A 26176-nucleotide genomic window follows, 5' to 3' on the forward strand; every position below is an offset into this window, starting at 1 on the left:
TCATGACTGGAGCCGAAGGCAGACACCAACTGAGCCACACAGGAGCCCCCATATTCCTAAAATAATTTAGTTTTGCCTGATTTTGAACATAATAAAAATGAAATCATAATGGATGAATTCTTTTTTTTGCTCAACATGATGTTTCTAAGATTCCTCTATTGTGCTGCATGTAGGTACTGTTCGTTCCCATTGCCAGATGATATTTCTTTCTTTTTTTTTTTTTTTAAGATTTTATTCATTTATTTGACAGAGAGAGACACAGCTGAGAGAGGGAACACAAGCAGGGGGAGAGGGAGAAGCAGGCTTTCCACCGAGCAGGGAGCCTGACGCGGGGCTCAATCCCAGGACCCTGGGATCAAGACCTGAGCTGAAGGCAGACGCTTAACAACTGAGCCACCTAGGCACCCCAACGATATTTCATTATATAAATGTATCACAACTTACTTATCCATTCTATTGTTGATGAACATTGAGTTGTGTCCACTTTGAGCCAATTGTGAAGAACACTGCTATGAACAGTCTTGTATGTATCTCTTGGTACACACGTGTAAGAGTTTATGGACTAGAATAGCTGAAGCATAGGATATGCACATTTTCTACTTGGCTATGTGTTGCAAATGACCTGCTAGGTGGTGGCATCAATTAACACTCCTACTATCAGCAGTGTTCTTGTTGCTTGAAATCTTTGCCAAGATTTACTACTGTTATACTTCAGCTTATTGTCAATTTGGTGTGTGTATAATGGTATCTCATTGTATTTTTAAAGTAATTTCCCTATTTACCGAGGTGGTTAATCATCTTTCCATGTAATTTTTGGCCCCTTGTATTTTGTCTCTTGCAAAGTCCTTGCTCATTTTTTCTGTTAATGTGTCTTTTTCTTATTGAAAAAGGCATTCTTTTTCATAGGCATTCTTAATATGCTCTTCGTACTCATCCTTTGTCAGTTTTATGTGTTACACGGCTTCTCCTAGTTTATGACTTGAATTTTCACTCTCTTCATAGTGCCTTTTAATAATCAGAAGGTATAATTTTAGTGTAGTGAAATAGTCTTTTCCTTTATGTGCAGCACTTTTTGTCGCTACCTTTAAGATATCTACAATATCTAAGATATTCTACAATATCTTCTAAAAGTTTGATAGTTTTGCCTTTCACATTTAGATCTTCCAACTACCTGGAACTGGTTTTGTGTAGATTGTGAAACAGGGGTCCAGTTTTTTTTTTTTTCCCACATAGGATATCCGATTTCTGAGCACCATTTATTGAAAGAAAACGTCCACTGATCTGCAAGTCATCTCTATTAAGGATGAAATACCCATATGTTATGTGAATCTGCTTTTTGGAATTTCTACTCTGTTCTGCAGCTCTGTGTCTATTCCTGTGCCAGGTCCACTCTGTTTTTATTAGTAAAGGTTCATGAGCTTGATGCATTATAGAGCAAGTCCTTTCATATTGTTTTTGGTTCTTTAATACACAAGATTAAGATAGGGCTTATGTTCCTTTAGACCTACCATGGCTCACAGAAATGAAAAGCCCATTTCATGGACAATACTGTCTCTAATAATAGGTCCAATTTCCCCCTTAGGCACAGAAGGCACAGTGCCTTGGGTCTATAATATTTTTAGGGGCTCAAGAAAATATTTTAATTTATTTTAAAATCAAAAGAAAACAATGAACTTTTGGTTGAAGAAAGTATTTTAACATATAATACTAAATATTCATTTTTATATCAACACAGTCATAAAACATATTTTTAAGTACTTTTCTAGGGAGAAAGGTAGGCAAATGTGCCCAGGGCTCATAAAGTGGCCCTGCCTGATAGTGTTCTTAAAAATTATCCTATTAGTAATAAAGGCAGAACTTAGGTGGTACATCTCTATCCTGCCAAATAGGCTAGGGCATAAAAACATGTTTCCTCCTAATGGTAGATGAGCATATCATCTTCATTTGGAAAAATTGTACACACCAGTAAATTAATAATCCCCCAAATGCTAACTTTAAATTTGAATAAAAATGGAATACAAATAATATTTATTTTCAGGTATTTGCCAGGTACTAGGTGGTACAGGGATAAACAAATGAACATAGAGCTTCTAGCATATAAGAGAAATACAGACAGTTAACAATTATAATTGGGAGGAATGTCACACAAAAAGAAGTATGGTAGCAAGGCTGAGTTAATCCTTAGTTGCAAAATAGGTGTTTTTTTTGGTTTATTGAATGAGGAAACCAAGTCACAGAAGTGATTTACCCTAAGTATCAATGAATATATTCAGATGTAATATTTGAATACCAGGACTTTGACTCCAAACCATGTGCTGTTTACCATTTCACAGTAAATAGTCAATAAATTAGAGTGTATTGCACTGAATAAGAAATAGAAATAGAATAGAAACCAAAGGGTTTCTTCTTTCTCTACTTAATCTTTTTTCCCATACCTTTATTTAGGTATATTTTACAAATTGTAACATTTACCCATCTCAAATGTATACTTCAATGATTTTTAGCAACTTACCAAGTGGTGCAACCCCCATGATAAATCAGTTTTAGAACATTTTCATCCCCCCCATAAGAACCCAAATTCCCATTTTCAGTTAATTTCTATTCCCACCCCCTGGTCTAGGCAACCACTAATCTATTTCCTGTGTCTATAATTTGCCTTTTCTGGATATTTCATATAAGCAAAATCATACAGTGTAAGGTCTCTTTTGTCTGGTTTCTTTCACTTAGCATAGTGATTTTGAGGTTCATCCATGATTTAGCATGTGTCAGTAGTTTGTTCTTTATTATTGCTGAATGGTATTCCATTATATGGATACATCACATTTTTGTCTATCCGTTCATGAGCTGACATTTGGTTGTTTCCAAATTTCAACTATGGCCAATAATGCTGCTAAGAACATTTGCATGCAACTTTTTGTGGTGACGTGTCTTCACTTCTTAGATATTCAGGTGGAACAGCAGGGTTACATAGTAGTTTATATTTAACTTTTGAGAATCTGCCAAACTGTATTCTAAAGTGGCTGCCACATTCTATGTTCCTACCAGCAATGTATGAGGGTTCCAATTTCTCCACATCCACAGACTTACTGCCATCTGTCTTTTTGATTATAGTCATTCTAGCAGGTGTGAAGTGGTATCTCATTTTGGTTTTGATTTGCATTTCCCTAATGACTAATGATGTTGAACATCTGTTCATGTGCTTATTAGCCATTTGTACATATTCTTTAAAGAAGTGTCTATTCCAAATCCTTTGCCCATATTTTGACTGTATTGTCATCTTATTACTGGGTTGTAAGAGTTCTTTGTAAATTCTGGATACAAATTCTTCATTAAATATGTATTTCACACAATTTTTCCCATTCTGTTACTTGTGTTTTCATTTTCTTGATGTTGTCTTTTTAACTGTAAAAATCCTGAATTTTAATGAGGTCCATTTTATCCATTTTTCCAGAAATAAATCCTTATATTTATAATCAATTGATTTTTTCAAAGATTTTATTTATTTATTTGAGAGAGAGTGAGTGAGAGAGAGGGAGAGAAGGGGAGAAAGAATCTGAAGCAGACTCTGCACTGAGCACAGAGTCGGAGGCAGTGCTCGATCCCACAGCCACAAGATCATGACCTAAGCTGAAACCAGGAGTCAGACACTTAACTGACTGAGCCACCCAGGTGTCCCTATAGTCAACTGATTTTTGACAAATACAATTCACTGACAAAAAGATAGTCAGTTCAAAGATGGTGCAGGAACAACTGGATATCCACATGCAAAAAACGATGAACTTAGATGGTCACCTCACACCATACACAGAAATTAACTCAAAATGGCTCATAGGCTTTAATGTAAGGGATAAAACAATAAAACTTTCAGAAGAAAACAGGAAAGAGAAACTCAAGATCTTTGGTTAGGCAAAGATTTTTTCATCGATTCTTGAATTCTTGTCCCGATCAAACACAATACATGTACATACATGTGTGTTTGTATGTGGTATGTGTGCATGGTGTAGGTAGGTAACTATATAGCCACCTTTAGTCAAAATGATAAACTATTTTACTGGGACTGTTGACTAAAATTTGAATTATCAATGACATAAATATGTTGAAAACAATATGCAAGGGAAAAGCGGTGAGCCAGCCAGAACAGAAAATCCAGACCTTGGCAGGTAGCATTCAAGACAAAGATGTGTAAATAGTAAATTAATCCCTTCTTCAAATACTATGCAACATGCCTACCTACATTTCAGGCTAAGAAATGTTGATTACAGGAAGTCACTGACCGCTGATTAAGAAGACAATCTCCTACAGAAGGATGAATCTCTATCAGCTACGGAGATGCTGCATACTCTAATGTTTGCAGTGATTTCGTAACACCAACGTGAAATTCTTAAAGCCTATTCTTTCAACATGTGTAGGAAGAAAGAAATTATTGTTGAAGACTCATAAAGATAATTCATCAAGAGAAAAGTTTTAGATACAAAGCCTCACTTTAAAGGTACTTTCTTCACAACACGTGCCTTCCTTAATACCCATCACCTGTGTTGTGATGAGCACTGGGTGTAACAGGCAAATAATGAATCATTGAACACTACATCAAAAACTAATGATGTACTATTGTTGGCTAACTGAACATAATAAAAAATAAAAAAATAAATTTCCATTAAAAAGGGTACTTTCTTCTATTAAATTCTATGGATTGCACTTAAAATTGTCTTTTTAAAAAAGATTTTATTTATTTATTTATTTGACAGAGAGAGAGAAAGCACAAGCAGGGGGAGCGGCAGGCAGAGGGAGAGGGAGAAGCAGGCTCCCCACCGAGCAAGGAGCCCGTTGTGGGGCTCGATCCCAGAACCCTGGGATCATGACCAGAGCTGAAGGCAGACACTTAACCGACTGAGCAACCCAGGTATCCCTGTCTTTTTTTTTTTTAAGACTTTATTTATTCATTTTTGAGAGAGAAAGAGAGTGTGTGCACGAGCGGGGGCGGGGGGGAAGGGCAGAGGGAGAAGCAGACTCCCCGCTGAGCAGGGAGCCCGATGAGGGACTTGATTCCAGAACCCTGGGATCATGACCTGAGCCGAAGGCAGACGCTTAACGACTGAGCCACCCAGGCACCAGCACTTAAAAATTGTTAATAGCTAATTTCATATTCAAATAACGACTTTCACCTCTACAAGGGATACACAAGAATATGGACATAAATCTTGGCCACCTGTGTTCACTGTGAGTCAGTCAGTGCTTTGTCTGTGTCTTTCCATGGCAATTGATGGAGCCTTTGCTAAAGCCTGAATCTTGATTTCCTCTATTTCAGAGCAATACTGTTTTCAAAATATATTTTCTAATATAATTAAAACTGCATTACTGCTTATTAACATTTTAATATATTTTCATTATTTTCAGGTACAGCTGGTTATTTATATATCTAACTGTCCCTTTTAGGAAAAGTAACATGTTTCATTGTGCTTTTATCCCCTGTACGAGTGGTTTTTAAATCATTGGAGCCATTGGTCAAATGTTGGAACCCTGCCTTCCAGCATCTGACAAGGGTTTTAGAACACAGTAAATGCTTCATATGTTTTGTAATAAAGTAAATATTCACTTTTTATGTAGTTTTAAAATCACATTTCCCTAGCCCCAAGGTCTAATGGAAGAGAATATACAATGAAATCACCCAAATTATTAAACTAATATTCTAGGAGAGACATATAGGTTTATCATTATTGTAATGAAATGTAACTGTAATGAATGTTAATTAATGTTTTAATGCCATGAGCCAAGTGCCAACTTTTTTTTTCTTGAATAGCTAGTAACACGATGTTCTCTCATTTTAAAGAGATATGCTCTTTCCTCTTAGATAAGAGCCTCTATTTAAATCTCTCAGACAATTTAAAAATCAGACTTTTAAAATCCCGGATGAAGTAGACTTAGCTGAGTGCAGACACACAGCAAGAAGAGCCCCAGATAAAGTTAGCGTTTTTTATCATAGCTATGGTTGCTAACATCTTCTAATAACTACTTATTTCTTGACCATAAATAGAAACAGTTTATCAGCTCATCAGAATTTCACATGAATCTGAAAGAGGAATGCTAAGTAGTGAAATAAATGAAGACAGCCTTTTTTAACTTGCGGTTAAGAGGACACTGGAAAAGCACATATACCGTGAAGTGTGCATATCAGGTAAGTAAAATGGGCACTTTACAAAAAAACAAGTGAACTGAAAAACAATTCACAAATTCTTTTAAAATACTTTCCTTCTTGCCTAAGATATAACCTAGACTGGTTCTAAATAATTTTCTCAAATACTATCTGCAGTGATCTTTTCAGTTACAGCCCCTCCAGCCCTTCAGCCGCCTGGAAACATCCAGTCCCACCTGGAGCCTTATCCTGCCCTCAGGGCCTGGACCAGTGCAGCCCTTACACTGGAGGAATTTTTAGAAGCCTTAGACTAGCAACTTATCTGCTCAGTATCAGAGTGGCCATTTTGCTGATGCTACTCTAATACTGTAACCTAGTTTCAGACTAAAATTTTATCTGGTTATTTGTAACCAAGCCTCTATCTTGAACCACTAGAAACTCAATCCTGGATTCTTCCATTGTGATCCTTAGTCCTACCTTGGGACCTTACTTAGTATCCTAGTTGGGGCAACATTCCCGGTAATGTTCTGTGGGCTTAGTTTAGAGCCCTACCCTGGAACTCTAGTCTTCATGAGTTATGTCCCCGGTATATGCCACCTGATAGCTATGACACAGACCCTCCTCATGTCTGGATTTCTACCTGTTGCCCACTGTCAGACTCTTCTAGAGACAGGCCCTGTGCCTGAGCTAAATTTCCTCCTCTAATAGTAACGCAGGTAATACCTCTGTTTTAAAATATTTCTATTCAAACCAGTCCACAGTAAGTTTTAAATGTGTCACTAAATGTACATTTGCTGCTTGAAATTCCAAAAGAAAATATCCCATACCTGTCTGAATGAATCCTGATTTGTATCCATTAGTTGTGCCATTTTCCGGAGTCACAGTTGATGATACCGAAGAGTTTGGTTTCATAGAGTGGCAAGTAGCAGAGGATTGTCGGCTTCTACATTCTGGGAAGGAGTAAGAATCACATTATGGGAGGAGACCAATACTCTGTTAACACAGGTGATGGGAACACAGTCCATAAAATCTCTAAAATAAACTGCTCCTCCTTAAATGGCAACCATGTTCCTTATCAGAGGTCCCCCTCCTCAAATTCTGACTCCAACAGAATGTTCAAGATGGTGAATTCACTTTGTCTTCCTAAGGCCAGATGTCATGTTTAGAAAGAAAAAAAAAAGATCAGACTTTTGTTCTTCACAGATTAGTTACCAGGGGAAAAATTACTCATAACCAATATAATCATGCTAGTTTTGTGGGTAAGACTGAGGCTAAAATATCAGTAATTTATAAAAAAAAGAAACAATAAACTTTCAAATGCCAGTTAACCTCCTGTCAGGACCGATTTAAGTGTGGAACAGGAACCTAGAATCCATGTAGACTGTTTTCAACATTCTCACCTTGACTTTAGCTTATGTCCAAAAGCTGAAGCAAAGAAAAAAATTTATAGGTAGAAGAGAAAAATTAAAAATGCTCAAATTCTTAATATTCTTACTTTTTATTAAAGGAAATAGATACATAATATTCAAGGTGATTTCTGATCATGCAACACCAAGCTTCATTTTAGGTAAGCCAATATTAATGGAGCTCTCCTGTAATACTTTAAATAATATTTTGAACTGAGTCAGTTAGATAGCAAATACTATGACACCCTGTGGGGCTGTACCTTCCAACTAAATTATACTACATGTTATACTTTATTAGACTTAATTTAAAGGTAGCATGTGAAAAAAATATAAATGGTTGCAAATTACAGTTAATTAAAGAGGGTCCTTTAGAGAGTTTCCAAGTTTATCAGATATGTGCAAGGGCTGGAAGCAGTTTTCTATAACCTTCATTGCTAGGACCTTCCTTGCAGAGTTACTGTACTTTGGCCTAAAAGGATATCTCCACATTATGTGTATTATATGCATATATTTATATTATATATCTGCATATCTGTATATATAGATACATACACATACACAATTCTAATTCTAAAATAGCAACTGCTATAAATGTGAGGCCTCAGATGCTGGCTGGCTCAGCTGGTAGAGCTTGCGACTCTTGCTCTCAGGGTTGTGTGTTCAAGCCCTATGTTGGGTGTAGAGATTACTTAAAAATAAAATCTTTTAGGGGCACCAGAGTAGCTCAGTTGGTTAAGCGTCCGACTCTTGACTTCAGTTCAGCTCATGATCTCAGGGTTGTGGGACTGAGCCCCAAGTTGGCTCTGTGCTTAGCGGGGAATCAGCATCTCTCCCTCTGCCTTCCCCCTCCCCCCATCCCACTCACACATGCTCTCTCTTTTAAATAAATAAATAAATCTTTTTTAAAAACTATAAAAAATAAATAAAATCTTAAAAATATTTTTTTTTAAATGTGAGGCTTCAAAAGCCACTCAGAATTACTGTACCTGGCTTGGAACATGCAGCCATTTCCTAAGGAATTATATAATGTCATTTCAAATGCAACCAAGTGTAATTACAGTAGAAGACTTAGAGGAAAATCTGCAGTTGTAATTTGGATTTATTGTGCTATTTCTCATAGTCAGGCCAAAATCTTGCACAGATAACAAATGGAAACATTAAAGACAATTATTATATCGCCTTTAATAATATTAGTAATTAAGAAAAATCTCAGCATCTAAGTAACTGCTCAAAAATTAAGGATTAGATATTCCATTGCATTAGAACAATGAATAGAATTTGTAGCAAATCCTATCAATCACATGAAGATGTGAGGTTTCAACTGGATTCAGTTCTATAAATAAGTTAGTTGAGTTCTTCTTAACTTAAAAAAAAAAACAAAACTTTGCCAACTTAATAGTGCATTTCCCCAGGTATTGTGAAGAAAGCATTATTTGTTCTAAAGGATACATAGTTCTAATGAAAACAAAAAACTATATATGCATGAGAATTACCAAAGAACCTAAATAAAGTAGAAAGAGCATCTAACCAGGAAAATGACACTTTGAGGTCCTCTCTAAATGACAGCAGAGCTGGAAAGAGTCTGTCTGCCCTCTACCCTCCCAAGAGACAAAGAGACATGCACTTTTTTAAACCCAGACAGTCTCTATTAAAAATAGGAAGAAGCTAGTCAAATAACCTGTCAGAGAGCTTTACATCTTTGGATAGCCTTCTGAGCTTGGGAGATTTATCTATACTTGAATTCTGAACCCTGTACTGGCCACTTGTTATTACTGCAGCATCCTCATTCCCTTCCCTTCGGTTTTTCTCCCAGAGGTTGGTGCTACCTTTCCAGCAGATAAGAGGTCCCTTCGACAGTACACCCTGGGAGCTTCTGACTAGGTAGTACTTTAAGTGCTTCTGCTTCTTTGGCTGGGTGGTGAGCTTCAAGTTAATATGGTTGGAAAATTCCGTGAAATACCGAAATCCTCTTTCTCCACAGCCGATACAGTTTCCAGAAAACCCTGAAAGAAGGAAAACCAAAGTTACTGGTGAACTTGTAAACTGATAACAATACTTTTACATACAAAAAAGTAGAGAGATATTCAGTCTTTTTGACCCAATAACTTCTTAATTTCAAGTAAAAAAACCCAATTTTTTAAGCAAAGTTATTTATAAAGACACAGTAATTTAAATTCTGCTCTAAAAGGATAATGGTTAAGGAAACAGAGTGGATAGTATCATGTGATAGAATTCATATGGTTGACATAAAAATATCAAAAAGTTTGGTCCTAGAGATGTCCATTATTCCTTTCCCACACACTCCCTTCTTAGAAAATCTGCTGGCCCTGGTTCTCTACCCTACGCATCCTGTGGACTTGCCTTCATGGCCACAGCTGATTAGACTGTGCTAATATCTGACCCACTCTGCAACAGTCAGAATCTCCTGGAATTTTAAAATAAATACAAAAAGAATCAGTCAGAGAGTACTAGACCCTGGATTTGTAAGGTCTTATAAAATTTGAACCCAAGTTGGGGGTACGTCCAACCGCCTGTCAGCTAAGGGATGGGAGAGCACAAACTGAGAACCGTGAAGAGGAAGCTGGTCTGCAGATAGGAAAGTGTGGACAGTGATGGGCAAACCCAGGTACTAACAACTTTCCAGTTTCTATGAGATCAGGCTGTACTTTCTCACATGAGTTTGCTGAGAGTCCCATTTCCTCTTTCTTCACCTCCCTGTACTCAAACTAGCTTAGTATTCCTTTAGATCTAACATCTGAACAATTCTCACTCAAATTAATCAAACAAAATAAAACTTTCAGTGACCTACTTAGAGCAGGGGACACAGAAAGAAGAAATGGAGAGGGCTAAGAGAATGAGAGGCCATGCTTTGCTCAATTGGAAATCAACTCCCAATACACAGAGGAAAGTTGCACAGAAAGAGTGTGAGTTCCTCTCGTTGTGACTGATGAGGACACAACTTATGTACTGCCATGTAGTGACTTAAAATAAATTTTTTATTTTAAAATAACTAACTTAAAATAAATTTACCGGAGCACCTGGGTGGGTCAGTCTGTTAAGCATCTGCCTTCAGCTCAGGTCATGATCCCAGAGTCCTGGGATTGAGTCCCGCATCGGGCTCCCTGATCAGCAGCTCTCCATCTGTCCCTCCCCCTGCTCGTGCTCTCTCTCTTTCTCTCTCTCAAATAAATAAATAATCTTTAAAAAATAAAATAAAATAAGTTTACTGATGAAGTGATACTCTCTTTTTAAACCCCAAAACAACCTGTTACATAATTAACAAAGATATAGAAAAAGAGAAGAGAAAGTCCCCAGGATTAAAGACAGAATATTTCACAATGTACCAATCTCAGAATGCTGACAATCAAGTCCAAGCATTTAGGAATGGCAGCCCAATTTATTATTATTTATTCAGCAATTGTTTATTGAGTATCTACCTATATCCCAGGCATTGTGCGAAACAGGAAAAACAGAGATAGTTGTAATTTCTGGTCAGTTACATACAATTAGTAATTCTGTGTAATTAGTTTATTACTATTACTTTATAGAATTATAAACATTGATATAATTTCATAAATTATTTAAAATATATTCACAGGTGGTTTGCATTTGAGAGCATTTGGCTATCTGTCCAATACTTTAGAGCTACAGGCCAAAAAAAAAAATTGTCAATGGCCGCCTAGTTCACCAAGTTCCCAAGCCATCTAACCGTCCATCTCTCCATGCATCCATGCATCTATCCAACAAATCCATCCATCCATCCAACAAATACTTGTACTCTACCATGTGCTAGGCACTGTTTCAGGTACTAGGTTTTCAGCATGGAACAAAGCAGACAAAACGACCGCCTCCATGTAACTTACATTGTGGTATGATCATCATGCCTTGATGGAAAAGTGTCTGGTTGGCAAGGCGATGTAGCACCCAAATACAGTAAAATGATGTAAGAACACTTCAGCAAAAATAATTAAAACAGTGCCCCCCAATAGATCCAAGTAGATCTATTGGATAGATCCAAGTAGTTCATAAAAGATTAGTGTGAGAATTAGAATTAACAAATTACAGAGGTGAGGTTTTTCTTTTATCTTTTCTTTTGCCTATTCTCTGAGGTGAAAAGCAAGAGAGCATAAGTAGGAAGAAAAGCAAAGCAACTAGATAATCTTCAAAGAACAGAAATGGCACATTAATGATGAGAATTAATAATATTAAAGAGAATTCTACAGCTCATTTTTAAAACTCTGTATTGTTTCAGTACTAACCTTGGTTCAAGAGAGATTTTATCTGCTCAAAGTTCTTGTTGTTATCGTCAGAAAAAATAGTGCTTCTTACAGCCAAATTACCTTTCTAGTTTTTCTGTCAATCAAGTCTTCCAATTGCATGGTAGATTTGGGACACATGAATGAACTGCCAACTGGATCAATATATATATTGATCCAATATAAATACAGATATATTTTAAAGATTTTATTTATTTATTTGAGAGAGAGAGGGAGAGCACAGAGGGAGAATGAGAGGGAGAAGCAGACTCCTCCTGAGCAGGGAGCCTGATGTGGGACTCGATCCCAGGACTCTGGGATCATGACCTGAGCCGAAGGCAGACACTTAACTGACTGAGCCACCCAGGCACCCCTGGATCAATATATTTTTTAATCAATTTCCCCACAGTCTTTTGAATCTGCATAATTTATATAAAAATTTAGACAAATTGATATTGGTGTTCACTGAGATTCTAGTATATTTGAAGCTTAACATTTTTTCCCACTATATCTTAATGCATACTAAAATAATCTATCATCGGGGCACCTGGGTGGCTCAGATGGTTAAGCGTCTGCCTTTGGCTCAGGTCATGATCCCAGGGTCCTGGGATCGAGTCCCGCATCGGGCTCCCTGCTAGGCGGGGAGCCTGCTTCTCCCTCTGCCGCTGCCTCTCTCTATCTCTCTCTCTGACTCTCATGAATAAATAAATAAAACATTTAAAAAAATAAAATAAAATAAAATAATCTATCATCAGTAAGAATGTTGGATGGATATTAACTTTTAGACAACAGAGATAGAACATATAAAAATCTCAACGTACTTATCTAAGAGAAAACTTCAACCGTTTTGTTGTATTACACTTTCAAATTGGAAAGTGGTTAGTAAAAAATTATGTCCACTCACAAGGCTAGAGAAAGTAAGCAAAATTCCATTTCTATAAGGGTATGAATAAATATGACAGAGTGGAGAATAACTACCATGTAAAGAACAAGTGTTCTGTTCTCGGCACTATGCTTGATGGGTGCCTTATAAACATCATCATTTAATCTTTACAACCCTGCAAGGTAGGTGTCATTGGCCTCTTTCTATAGATGAGGAATCTGAGACCTGACAAGTAGCCTGCTCAAGTTCTGAAAGTACTAAGTGGTAAATCTGGCATTTTAACCTCAGTTCCAACTCTCAATACCCATCATCCTGGATCTCATATACCTGATTACCTATAATTATGAAATCTATTATTGTGATAGTGTTTGTTGTGTCCTTTCTATGATATATTCTAGGAGGATTCCTCTAGTCATGAAGAATCATTGAATAAGAAGGCATCATGAGAGATTTTTCTGTTCGTGGTCAGAGCCACATAGCAATTATTCCATTTGATGACACTATGATGCTTTTATTTTTTTTAAGTTTATTTATTTATTTATTTTTAGTAATCTCCACACCCAACATGGGGCTCAAACACACGACCCTGAGATCAAGAGTTGCATGCTCTTCCAAATGAGCCAGCAAGGCTCCCTGATGCTATGATGTTTTTATTTTTTTATTTTTTAAAGATTTTTATTTATTTATTTGATAGAGAAACAGTGAGAGAGGGAACACAAGCAGGGAGAATGGGAGAGGGAGAAGCAGGCTTTCCGTGGAGCAGGGAGCCGGACGTGGGGCTCAATCCCAGGACCCAGGGATCATGACCTGAGCCGAAGGCTGATGCTTAACGACTGAGCCACCCAGGTGCCCTGATATGATGCTTTTAGAATGCTAAAAGGAAGTTTCCTAAAATTGTTACAGCACAAGCCAACTAGGTTACTAGTTCTGAACAGCCTACCATGATTTTTGTCACACGGAACATTTGGAACACATAGTGTTGGATAAATGAGTGAACAACTGAAGACTTGGAAACTTCTTTGCTAATGTAGTCCAATGTGTAAACTTTACCATTAGGCTTCTGTGTTAAACCATCTGCTCAAAATCACTAAAAGAAAAGAAAACTAACAACTTTTTATGAAAGCCTTATGGAAATCATCACTTCTTTTCCTATGAACCAAGAGAAGGCTTTGAATTATAACACAAGGAACCTTTATAAAGCATGGGCAGGGTTACTTTCTGACTCAAGATACTGATGTACGTTTTTCTAAACTTTCCAATAATACTGTATAACTAGGAAAAATGCATCAAACTAAACAAAAACAGCTTAGAACCAATACAATTCTTGAATTCTTTGCCCTTTCCTCTCTTTTTCATTTTTATTGTTACTTGTGCCAAAAACATCTATCTGATGGCATCTACAGTTAGAGAAATTCTGAGAAACTCCAGAGAAACACAGCAGCAAAGAAAGCAACAAAGCTCATGTGACATCTTATCTTAATTATTAAAATTAATTAAAAAATAAATCCACTCTTTATTTCCCATGATGTAAGGAAGCTAGGTTGTGAAAAAAAGCACAGACCCAAACTAACACCAGGCAGTAAAACAATTCTGAGATACAGTTATATATTTTACATCATATATCTATTCCTAGTTATTTTGGTTGAACTCATGCTAAATATAAAATGAGAATCACATCAATCAAGTGTAGTTAGGAATAATGGGTGGTATGGAGAAACTAGCAATAACTTACAAAGTGGATAATCCACAATTGAATAATTGAGAGTTGACTTGACATCAGGTCCAAATCAATGACTCTATAAAGAGTGAATCCTACTTTGCTTCACAAAGTATTATTTTTTTAAAAATATTGTTATTTATTTATTTAAGAGAGAGAGCATGAGAGAGAGACAGCACAAGCAGGGGGGAGGGGCAGAGGCAGAGGGAGAAGCAGACTTTGTGGAGCAGGGAGCCCAACATGGGACTTGATCCCAGGACTCTGGGATCATGACCTGAGCCAAAGGCAGACACTTAACTGACTGAGCCACCCAAGCACCCCCAAAGTATTAATTTTTGATAAATCTCATGCCATCCATTAAGCCTGGTTTAAAAGTCTCTTCAAGGTGGGTGTTTTGAGAATGAATAAAAAATAAAAGGTAATTTTTAAGAAGTTACTAAAAGAAAAAAATGTTTCATACTTGAGTTAAAGTACAGAATTCCCACCTAATTCTGTGATTTTTTAAAAGAAAATTCTGTGATAATTTAAAATAAACTTGTAGTTTAACTCCCTCATCTTAGAAGGAATTTTGTAAGTGTGGAATACTCACCTAAAAGTGCATTTTTCCCATGATCATCTGGTAGAAATCGCTTGTCTACAGCACACACTAGGATGTGTTCAGGAAGATTGGGAGACTTGGCCCCCACCAGGAGGAATCCTGCTGGGATGTCAATTTGTTCCATACACAGAGATACCAAACGCAAATCCTTTCCCGCTTGACAAAAACCTAAAAACCGGTAAAAAAGGACACAGTGAAATGTTTGGAAAGGTTCTATCTTCTTATCACCCATTTGGAGAGTGGATTTACCTGTGGGAATCACTATTAAGGACTAAATTTAAAGTCCATATACTCCAACCAGGAGACAAATCTATCATATGTGCCCCTCTGAGGGGAGCTGAAAAGACACAAAAAGGAGGTATTTCTGACGGGTTCAGTCAACATTGATGACTTTTTATATTTTCTGATCCACAAGTAAACAAATGATAAATATACACAGCAAACTTTGAAAAATGTATGTAATTTTTATGTGCATATAATACAGTATTTTTATACTTTCAATGCAAGCTCACTTCTGTAAATGGTGACTGTCATAGAAGAGGGAGGCTTTCCATTTCACACGGGGAGGCTGCACCTCCAAGTCTGGTGGCTCATAAATGAATGGCCAGAACTAGAACCCAGAACTGTGAGGACAACCTTCATGAGCTACAACATGACAACACAGACAAAACCTTACACAACCACTTTATGTACATAACATATTACACTAATTCATCAGTTCATCATTTATTAAAAATCATTTGCAACAGGTGCTGCCATAGGCCGGGGGATAGAGTTGAACAAATACACCTTCCTTTAAGAGCTCGCATTATAGTTAACTGAAAAAATGTATAAGGAACAAAATGTATAGTCACAAAACAATATTACAGAGGACAGCTATTTTCTGAGGCAAAGCACCCATGTTACATCTTCTGGGAGAAAATCAGTCCTCCCTGAACTCTGTTACATGGTTCCTCTTGGAGAATTGTGATATTCTAGACTGACTGGAACTGGCACCTGGTCCAAGCTGGCCACTATAATATCCTGCCTCTCCCACCATAGTTGATTAGTCAGAGGCACCTGACATAAACTAAGCCATTCAAAGCCTTTTCTCTAGGAATTCTGAACATGGAGCCAGAGTGTGGCTTAGTTGGGTGTGTGGCAGCTCGGTTTCTTGCCTTGTGAGAGAAGTCTGTCAGCACTGTCAGCAGACAGGAGGCTCAGGGGGAATATTCTGGCAGCATGTGGGCCCCTGAAGCCCAGTATATGTGCTTTTCCCATGGTTTGACCATGAAACATTTTGCTTAAGAATTCTTTGAATAACTTCTTCATTCTATCTAAAGCTAATGTCAGCTGGGTTGGGGTTCACTTGCAACCAAAAGAGGGTGAATAAAAGTATGATAAATACTATTTCAGAGAGTTGTGGAAGATGAAGCATGGACATATAACTCTCCGCACACAAACCTGAAGAGACCATCATTATTGCCCAATACAAAGTAGGGAATAAACCATGCTAAATTCTTCCAATATCGATTCATTGTATGATGTTAACCAAATGCCAACAAACAATTGGATGCGATCAGTTAGTATATGAGAAATAATAAGAAAACAACATCCAAACATATGGTTTGGCTCATCAAATCTCAAAAGCAGACATAATGGAATTGGAAGAAGTCAACAGAAGAAAGACTAAAATGATATGACAATGGGGTTCAACCATTTCAAGCTTACAGGTCCCCTTTTAACACTAAAAACTTTCAAATTTAACTTTAGTGCTTGTGAACTGAGAAAAACAATAGCAGAATGTTATTGTGAATTCTTTAACAATTTTGAATGAATCTATATTTTATTATTCACAATATCACCTATATGTATTTGAAAAACAGTAATTTGTACATGTGAATCATATTATTTATTTAGTTTACAAACATTTTTTGGAAACTATGGATACATAAAACCCCTAAAAAAATTCTGCTGCCCTCACCCCATTTAAGGGACAGGACTCACAGGTTTGAAAGTGGGGAAATGATGATGATGATGGTATCGATGGCAGAAAAACTTATGGAGCACTTAACATAAGCCAGGTACAGTGCTAACCACTGCATAGATTATCTTATTTAATCCTCTCAACAATTACCAACTCCTTTCCAAAGATGGAGACATTGAGGCTCAGAAAGGTTAGGGAGCTTGTCTAAGGTTACATAATGAGCTCAGTAATGTCAGGGATGTAAGAGATGGGAAGTTTACTATATAAAAACAGGCCAAAAAGGGACGCCTGGGTGGCTCAGTCGTTAAGTGTCTGCCTTCAGCTCAGGTTATGATCCCAGGGTCCTGGGATCGAGCCCCGCATCGGGCTCCTTGTTCAGCGGGGAGCCTGCTTCTCTCTCTGTTGCCACGCCCCCTGCTTGTGTGCTCTCTCTCTCTCTCACACACACAAAAGCAGACCAAGAAATATACTACTCAACTTGGCAAAAGAAAAGCTAAGAACAATTATAATCCAGATCTAAAACCATGAGAGGTGAGCATAGACATTTAACCAAATTCTAAAATATTAAATCTAGGAGGCATTTTAAAGTGCTGAAACACTAATTTCTTTAATCAAAGGAATTATTAATTTGTGTAGACAGTAAACCTAGAAACACATTTCCCTAAGAAATAGCACCTTCATCATGACTTGCTCCAAAAGGCAGACCACATATCTTCCCAAAAGGTATAGATAAATTCAGTGATGAGAGGTTCATGATTACCTATTGATGGAAAACAGGATGCTTGGGGAGCTGTCTTTGTCACTAAGAAGTAGTAATACAACCTTTCTACAACTTTGACTCACACCACATTAGAAGGAATGGACTAGATGAAATGATGAATCTGTACCAGTTTATATGAATTTGCAAATTATGAGCTTTTTAGAACATCAGAGCTATACAGAACCTAAAGATCATCTCAGCATCTCCCAACAGGTAGTTATCACACTCCCAGGGATTTATAAAGGTATTCCATGATACTTGGAATTATAAGTCAAACTCAAATAAATACCATTACCAGTTTCTAAAGACTAATAAATAATCATTCTAATATCCTAGTTTTAAAACAGAATGTTCTGAGGGCCTTCCCTGCTACACTTAAAAGGATAGTGGAAACCAGTTGAATGAACTCAGGACTCATTTGTTTGAACCCCATATCAGTATGTGGCTTTGATTTTCACACAATTTTTTTTTAAGATTTATTTATTTATTTATTTGACAGCAAGAGAGAGACAGTGAGAGAGGGAACACTAGCAGGGGGAGTGGGAGAGGGAGAAGCAGGCTTCCCGCCAAGCAGGAAGCCTGATGCGGGGCTCGATCCCAGGACCCTGGGATCATGACCCGAGTGGAAGGCAGACACCTAACAACTGAGCCACCCAGGCACCCCCACACAACTGTTTTTATTATCAGCCATGTGTATTGATATGTCACTTAATTTATACTTGTAATACACTGCTGGTTAATGATGGGAAGCTCAGGGAGCACTGATTGTGTAAATAAGCAGTCATTTTACAAATGTGTCTAAAGATGCTCTTGCTAGAAATGAAAGATTCAATCCCAACCCCACTCATTAAATTATAAAATTATATAAAATGCACCAATATGTTTCTAGGACACACACACAAAAAAGAAAAAAGCAATGTCAAAAGTAAAATTTAGAGATTATAATCCAATTTGGCTTTTCATGTAAAAGGGAAAAGCTGACCTCATTCTGCAGCCTTTTCAGGAGCAGAAATTCTACAAGCAGCAGCCTGAAACCTTTTCATCATATAGAGCAAAAATGCAAAAATTATAAAAATATACTACTATACCTTTTTAATCCTAAAATATAAAAATTCCAAAATTTGGGTATTAAAAGTAGATTTTTTTTTTTTTTTAAGATTTTATTTATTTATTTCACAGAGAGAGACACAGCTAGAGAGGGAACACAAGCAGGGGGAGTGGGAGAGGGAGAAGCAGGCTTCCCGCTGAGCAGGGAGCCCGATGCGGGGCTCGATCTCAGGACCCTGGGATCATGACCTGAGCCGAAGGCAGACGCTTAACGACTGAGCCACCCAGGCGCCCCCTAAAAGTAGATTTTGACTTCCTTTTTTTTTGATGCCAGAAAACATTTAAATATACTTAGCCCCCTGAAAAGCTATAATATTTTATTTTTGAATTTGTCAATGAAATATGCTTTTTCTTACACAATTAACTTTGAATAAATTAAATAGCAATTACTGAATAATTAAATGTAGACAATTTTTTTCTCATATGCATGAATAAGATCAGAGTATATTAACATACTGGTCTAAAATAAATACTTTCTACTTAAAATTAATTCTTTATCACATGCCACGTAGCGACAGAATTAGGTTTTAAATTCCTAAGGAGTTCAAAAGACTACATATTACTATAAAAGAAATTTGTGAGTCAAAGATTGGGTAACACTAATCTATTTAGTATGTAAATGAGGACACGAGGGCCCATAAAGGTTAAGATGGTCCAAGTTCAAATAGTAACTGGAAAAGGTGGGACTAAAACCTGTCTTGACTCTAAACTGATGGTCCCCCATCACTGACGTTAACATCTAACTCACACATAATGCTTCACCTTCCCTTGGTCTGATGTAGAAGGACCCTCTCCTATTGTTTCTTCCTTGCCTATTTTTTGGCTAAGACCTACTACCCAACTTTCCAGCTGAATCCCAGGAGGCACTTTCCACACGAGCTCCTGCCTGTGACCCATGGTCTGTAGGCACCCACCTACCTCATACTTGCTGATGAAACCTTAAAATTCACGGTTTTTCTGATGAGATTTCTAAAAGCAGTACAATGCAGCAAAGGGAAATCAAGGGGGAAAGTACAATTTTGGTTCTGGGCTTAACAGATACAGAGTCAAGAAGACATAGTGTGGAGAACACCTGAAGAAAGCAGGATTTTCTACAGAAGAAAGATGATTTCAGAATGATTTCTGCAGCAAAAAGAGAAATACACAGTCTGCCCAAATTAAGAAATACAAATAGTTTTCAGTATTCCAGCCTTTCAGGGTTTTCCCACTTACGATATGAGGACACCTAGAGGTCGAAAGTAATAATTATTAAACAATGACTGGATTCTAAAACCATGTTTTCTACTAGTCTCCTCAAAAAAATTTTAAGGGGTGTTTATGGCAATGAAAAGAGAAAATGCCCTATTTTATGCTTTAAAAAAAAAAAGCCACAATGATGAGAGTATATAAAAGGGGCACAAGAAGCAACTGAAGGTGCTTCCAATGTCCAAAACTGGAACAATCTGAGGAACAAAGTAAAGTAGTATTGGATTATAACTCAACATAAAATAAATATCCATGAGTGCATAATGATATAAAGGACTGAATAAACTGATAAGTGGGGGGGGGGGGAAGAGACTAATGCCCATGCAGAATTTTGAATAATTTATGCAGATACTCTGCCCTCAAGAAGGTGGAACATAATTCCCCATTCTTTAAGTGTAAGCTGAGCATAGTGACTTTCTTCCACAGTATGGAAAGTGGGGGAAAGCATGGAGATAACACTACCTCCACCAGGTGATCTAGGTCAACATCAACAGTCATAAATCATGTTGATAGAATGTACCCTTGGTATAATATGATGAAAATGTCACTTTACCTTTCTGATCTTCCTTCCCCAAACCCATAACCCCAGTCTAATCAGGAGAAAAACATCAGACAAACTCCAGTAGAGGGTCACCTACAGTATACCTTACCAATAATTCCTAAAACTGTCAGAGTCATCAGAAACAAGGGAAGTCTGAGAAACTGTCACAGCCCAGAGGACCCTAAGGAGACATGATGACTAACTAATTTAGTATCCTGGTGAGATTCTGGAACAGAAAAAGGATATTAGGTAAAAATTAAGGAACCCAAATAAACTATGAACTTTAATTATTATTAAAATTAATAATAGGGGCGCCTGAGTGGCTCAGTCGGTTAGGCATCTGCCTTGGGCTCAGGTCATGATCCCAGGGTCCTGGGTTTGAGTCCCACCTCAGGCTCCCTGCTCAGTGGGGAGTCTGCTTCTCCCTCATCCTCTGCCCCTCCACACCACCCCACCCCCGCTGGTGCTTTCTCTCTCTCATTCAAATAAATAAATACAATCTTTTTAAAAAATTAGTAATAATGTAAGATGTCAACAATAGGAGAAACTACAGGGATATACTCTATACTATTTTCTGAACTTTTCTTTAAATCTAAAACTGTTCTAAAAAAATAAAGTCTATTGGGCACCTGGGTGGCTCAGTCGTTAAGCATCTGCCTTCGGCTCAGGTCATGATCTCAGGGTCCTGGGATTGAGTCCCACATCGGGCTCCCTGCTCGGCAGGAAGCCCGCTTCTCGCTCTCCCACTCCCCCTGCTTGTGTTCCTGCTCTCGCTATCTCTCTGTCAAATAAATAAATAAAATCTTTTAAAAAAATAAAATAAAGTCTATTTTTACAATGTCCTGTTTTATCTTCTTGCCTTCATGTTACTCACCAATTCAGTTAAGAGGAAAGCGAATAGGAGAGAAAGAGAAAGCAAGGCTGAGTCCAGTAACAGGGTCAGGAGGAAATCAATCCAAGGCCAGAAATGGTTGCAAAATCAAGAAAAAGTTCCTTAGTTTAGTTTGTAATTATTCTGAGAATACACTCACCTGGCAAGGGTCTGGCCTTTTGCTATGATATCTTTTAACTGTTTCCTCTAAACCCTCATTCTTGGGATTCAGATCAGCTAATTATATACAAAATATATTATCAGGGATCTCCAATTAAGAAAAAACATTATGCAAAAAGCAATATTTAGTTTTTTTGAAGATTGAAAATAAGCTGTGTGTGTCTGTAAAGAAGAGTGGGTAGCTTAAGAAATGTGATTATATTTGAAGGTCTGTAGGTTCCAAATATCTGGAGAAGCAGGTAGTTCTAGTCTCTAGAAATATGTCAGATTATTAATATAATAAAGATCAATTATTCAATCTCAAGTAAAGCCTCAAACAAAATGAAAAGAAACCTTATTACTCCCCTGTAGGGTAATTTTGAATCACATCTGAACTAATCCTGAAAGAATCTTTCTTTTAGAGGCTTCTGGAAGACCTGGGGAAGAGTGCCCTAAGGAAGGATCTAAGCCTGTTTACTGTATGCAGGGAAAGAAAGATAAGTTATCGATGTGGGCACACGAATAACAATTTATTTGACAACTTGCCCCTAAGTAGCTTCATTTTTTGAGAGCAGTACTGAAATGCTCCCTTAACCCCAAGACCTCTGCAGCAAATTAATTAAGAAAAGGAATAATGGCAGATGGCCCTTCTTTGTAAACTTCATCTGCATTTCCTTAAGAAAATAGCCAAGGTTTTCACTTCGCAGAACCAGATTTGCATTCTCCAATTATCTCCAACTGGAAGGTTACAGAGTAATCTAAGCGGGGGAGGGGACCGTTTACCGAAACAGCTGTCAACACAAACTAAAGTAATCAAAGCAGTATTTGGAGGCCTCAAATTTGGTTGCCCTTCACCTCTTTAGACAATCAACTGCTTCCCAGCAGGGTGGGAACCTACACTATTCCAATAATTTACATAAGAAATTAGCAACCAAAATTTACATCTGAATGGTAACCCTAGAAGCCCATCAGGTATTAAGTATCTGCTTATCTAAATTGCCTCTAAAAATAGCTTTCCCTTCCTTTAAGTCTTAGGTAAATAGAGGATTTCCCACGAAGGGAAGGTGGTATGCTAAGACAAGTCCAGGCATTATATTGCCCAAATTCACCATCATTTCTTTTTTCTTTTTTTTAAATTAACATAAAATGTATTATTTGTTTCAGGGGTATAGGTCTGTGATTCATCAGTCTTACACAATTCACAGCGCTCACCATAGCACATACCCTCCGCAGTGTCCATCACCCAGCCACCCCATCCCTCCCACCCGCCTCCACTCTAGCAAACCTCAATTTCTATAAGAAAAATTTCAGGACTGTTCTGTATTTGGAGGGAGAGGGCTCTTGGAACTACCCTAGACTGAGCCAAATTAAAAGAGCTATGGACAAACTTTAAAGTATCAAATTATAAATTACGCTTTTTGTTTTTAATGGCCACCTTCCGGGGAATTAAAAGGGGGAAAATACAGACATGTAATTCATTATAAGAAACCAAAGTAGCTGATGTAGGAATCTACCTGTAGGACTAGTGCTTTCAAGTTGTTTTGGAATGTGAATTTATACTTGAGTGGGATCTCCGCCACACACACACAAGGAAAATTGCGCCTCCAAGTTTTAACCTTCCTCTCTAAAATTAACTATTACCCTTCCCTTACACTTTACATAACCGCTACAAGAGTAGTGTTCTCGTGTTTTAAAGTTCAAGAAATAGTTGCTATCTGTTAGATCACGGTGTTTATACCTTGGTGTGCACTAAACAGCTTTCCACACCTGCTTGTTAGTAATACCAGTGTCAGCACCCCCAAAAGGCAAACTGAAAACACACTCAGAACATAGGAAAAATGGGGAGCCCCGCCCCCATTTTTGGTATAAAATTTGATATTTCAAAACTATCCCCTAAAGCTTTTACTCTGGTTCTATTTAATTCTTACATATAACAAGATCCTCAATGACAATCTAACAATATTTTAAGCATAATTTCAATGTCTGGTTGTTAACTGTAAAGTATGACTTGACTGATCAATTAAATAAAAGGTACAAAAATGGATATAAAAGACTAAGTGGAAACCCAATCCGGTCACCTTCTACACAAATATAGGTTTAAAGACCTATATTACCAACAATAATGAGTAAATTGATATATATTATATTAAGTCTGGGCAAAAGAAACCAATCACATGTGGAAGAAAATTTATAAAGAATGATGTGCTAGAGGCAGGCCCAGGTGCAGATAGGCTACTAGAATTAAGGATTTTGAGCTTTTTACAGTTTATCAGATTCTTTTGAGAAGGAAAGAAAGGAAAGGAAAGGAATGGAAAGGAGAAGGAAGGGAGAGAGAGAAAAGAAAAAAAAGGCAAGAGAAAAATCAAACTTTCAAACAGTGCACACTCATTTATCTGGATTTGCACATTTGAATTTCTAGTTTATCCCAGATTATTTGCAATTCAAGCTTTGTAGGGAGAATGTCCTGGAATCTTACCCCTCTCCTCCTACCTCCTCACCCCCAAGATTTGCATGCATTGTAATCACCCCATGTGATTCTATACTCAAGCCCGTCTGGGTATAAAAGCTGTACCCTGGCTAATATGGATAAAGTAGAATCCACATACTAATTAGGCTGGGATAGCCAGAAAACAGCACATACACTAAACAGAGGGAAGAGAGTATATTTTAAGTTGTGATATCATCAAAACCATGAAATACTGAGAACGTTTTATATTTGGATTTCCTTTTTAAAGTGTGGTTGAAGCCTTAGTGGAAGAGGAGGTTGACAAAATAAAATGGGGTTATCAAAATATGTACATTTTTATCTTCTACAAATAACACTATACTGTATGACTGTTCAAAATAAATGGAAAAGGTAAATATAAAACATCGAATATATCCATTATTATTTTGAGGGTGGAAGAGAAAGAAGTAGGAAGACAGGACACTTTATTTTTTTATTTTTTTTTAAATATAGTTTGATTTGCATTTCTGGGATTTCTTTTTTTTTTTTAAGATTTTAATTATTTATTTGACAGAGAGAGACACAGCGAGAGTGGGAACACAAGCAGGCGGAGTGGGAGAAGGAGAAGCAGGCTTCCCACAGAGCAGGGAGCCCGATGCGGGGCTCGATCCCAGGACCCTGGGAGGGACCGTGACCTGAGCCGAAGGCAGACACTTAATGACTGAGCCACTCAGGCGCCCCAAGACAGGACACTTTAAAAGTTCCTAAAATAGTAGTATTCTTGCAGGAAAAACCCCGATCTGGGCCTAGGCTTGCTTTGCCACATATCATCTCAGAGAAGTCATTCAACTGCTCTGAATCCTACTTTCTTCATCTAGAAGATAGAACGATAATACCTGTCTTTTTTATAGACACCTGCTGGGAAATCATAGGAGATAATGTCAGTGAGAGCATAATCATTCCTCATTCCTTTCTGTAATTACTGGTTTCCAGCCTTGAGCACCACATGCGATGACTGGAAACTAGCCAGACAATAAAGAGGGATCAGAAACAAAACAAAAATGAAACCTACCATCTGTAGTGCAAGACCCTTCTGGGGCAGGCTTTTGTGAATAGGGAATTGGTGGGCTATTTGAATCAGACATTTCTTCATCATCTTCATCATCTTCCATTTCATTAACTGTTAGACTGTTAGAAAAATCCAGGCTTCCATTTTGAGTGTAGCGGTGCACCAAATCTTTATCCAGATCCTCCACCTTGGGTTTTACATCTGGGTGAGCAAATAAATCACAGCTAAGTTAATAAAAAGATGTTTATGGAAAAATAACCAAAAGAAAAATTCATAGTTCTAAAAGATATCGGAGGACAGGGAGACAAGCAATGTCTAACATTTAATCAATTTACTTCAGAGGTCCCCAGATTTGGAATTTCCACTTCTTTTAAAAGGAGTCTAGAAATGTGTGGGATTGAGAAACTTACCTGCAGATGAGAAAGGATGCTGGTCAGGGTCCAAGTACAGCTGGGAAAAAATTGGCCGTGGTACCACACTACTACATCTGAGAGATGCTTCTATGGAGTTGTGGAGAGCTTCCTCAAATTGAGCAGATTTCAGTTGCCCAGCATATGAATTCCCCATGGTCTACACCACCCCCCCAAAAGAGAAAGAGGAAGAAAGGAAAAAATTGATATGATTAGAGGACTCTACGTCTGCAAAGTACACGAAGGGCTGATATAAACTATATCCATACATCTTGTTAAGATTCATACATGAACTTTACCTATATTTCTTAAGACAATTTGTATCAGTTTATCCATTACATCACTTTTGCTTTTTGTCTTTATAATCCAAACCCATTTCAAAAAGACCCTTTAGAGGAGCTTATATCTGAGAATCAAACAGTAATAAATGCTTTAAGGTTCTCCAACCAGTAAATCAAGATTGACCTGTCAATTGTGAAGCTGAACATGGTGACAATGGGGCCACACCTCCTCCTTAAAACTAGTGGGCTCCCATAACCCTATACCAACTCTATCAGTGCTTTTAGAGTAAATCTCTAGTTACTTCTCTCTCTACTAAAATCTTCTTACCCT

General features: G+C 37.5%; 1 protein-coding gene across 8 annotated transcripts in view; it reads right to left on the bottom strand.

Moving 5' to 3' along the window:
- Positions 1–26176, bottom strand: part of GREB1L (GREB1 like retinoic acid receptor coactivator) — a 268425-nt gene that overhangs the window by 108415 nt on the left and 133834 nt on the right. For all 8 annotated transcript variants that reach the window (XM_032421407.1, XM_032421404.1, XM_032421406.1 and 5 more), the window contains 5 exons: positions 25565–25724; positions 25158–25355; positions 14982–15158; positions 9363–9539; positions 6958–7080 (listed from right to left, as the gene is read on the bottom strand). In XM_032421407.1, coding sequence (XP_032277298.1) covers positions 6958–7080; positions 9363–9539; positions 14982–15158; positions 25158–25355; positions 25565–25721 — 832 coding nt within the window. In that variant the 5' untranslated portion in view covers positions 25722–25724. The remainder of the gene's footprint in view (positions 1–6957; positions 7081–9362; positions 9540–14981; positions 15159–25157; positions 25356–25564; positions 25725–26176) is intronic.

Source organism: Phoca vitulina, unplaced genomic scaffold (genome assembly GCF_004348235.1).
Source record: "Phoca vitulina isolate PV1807 unplaced genomic scaffold, GSC_HSeal_1.0 scaffold24, whole genome shotgun sequence".
NCBI lineage: Eukaryota > Metazoa > Chordata > Mammalia > Carnivora > Phocidae > Phoca > Phoca vitulina.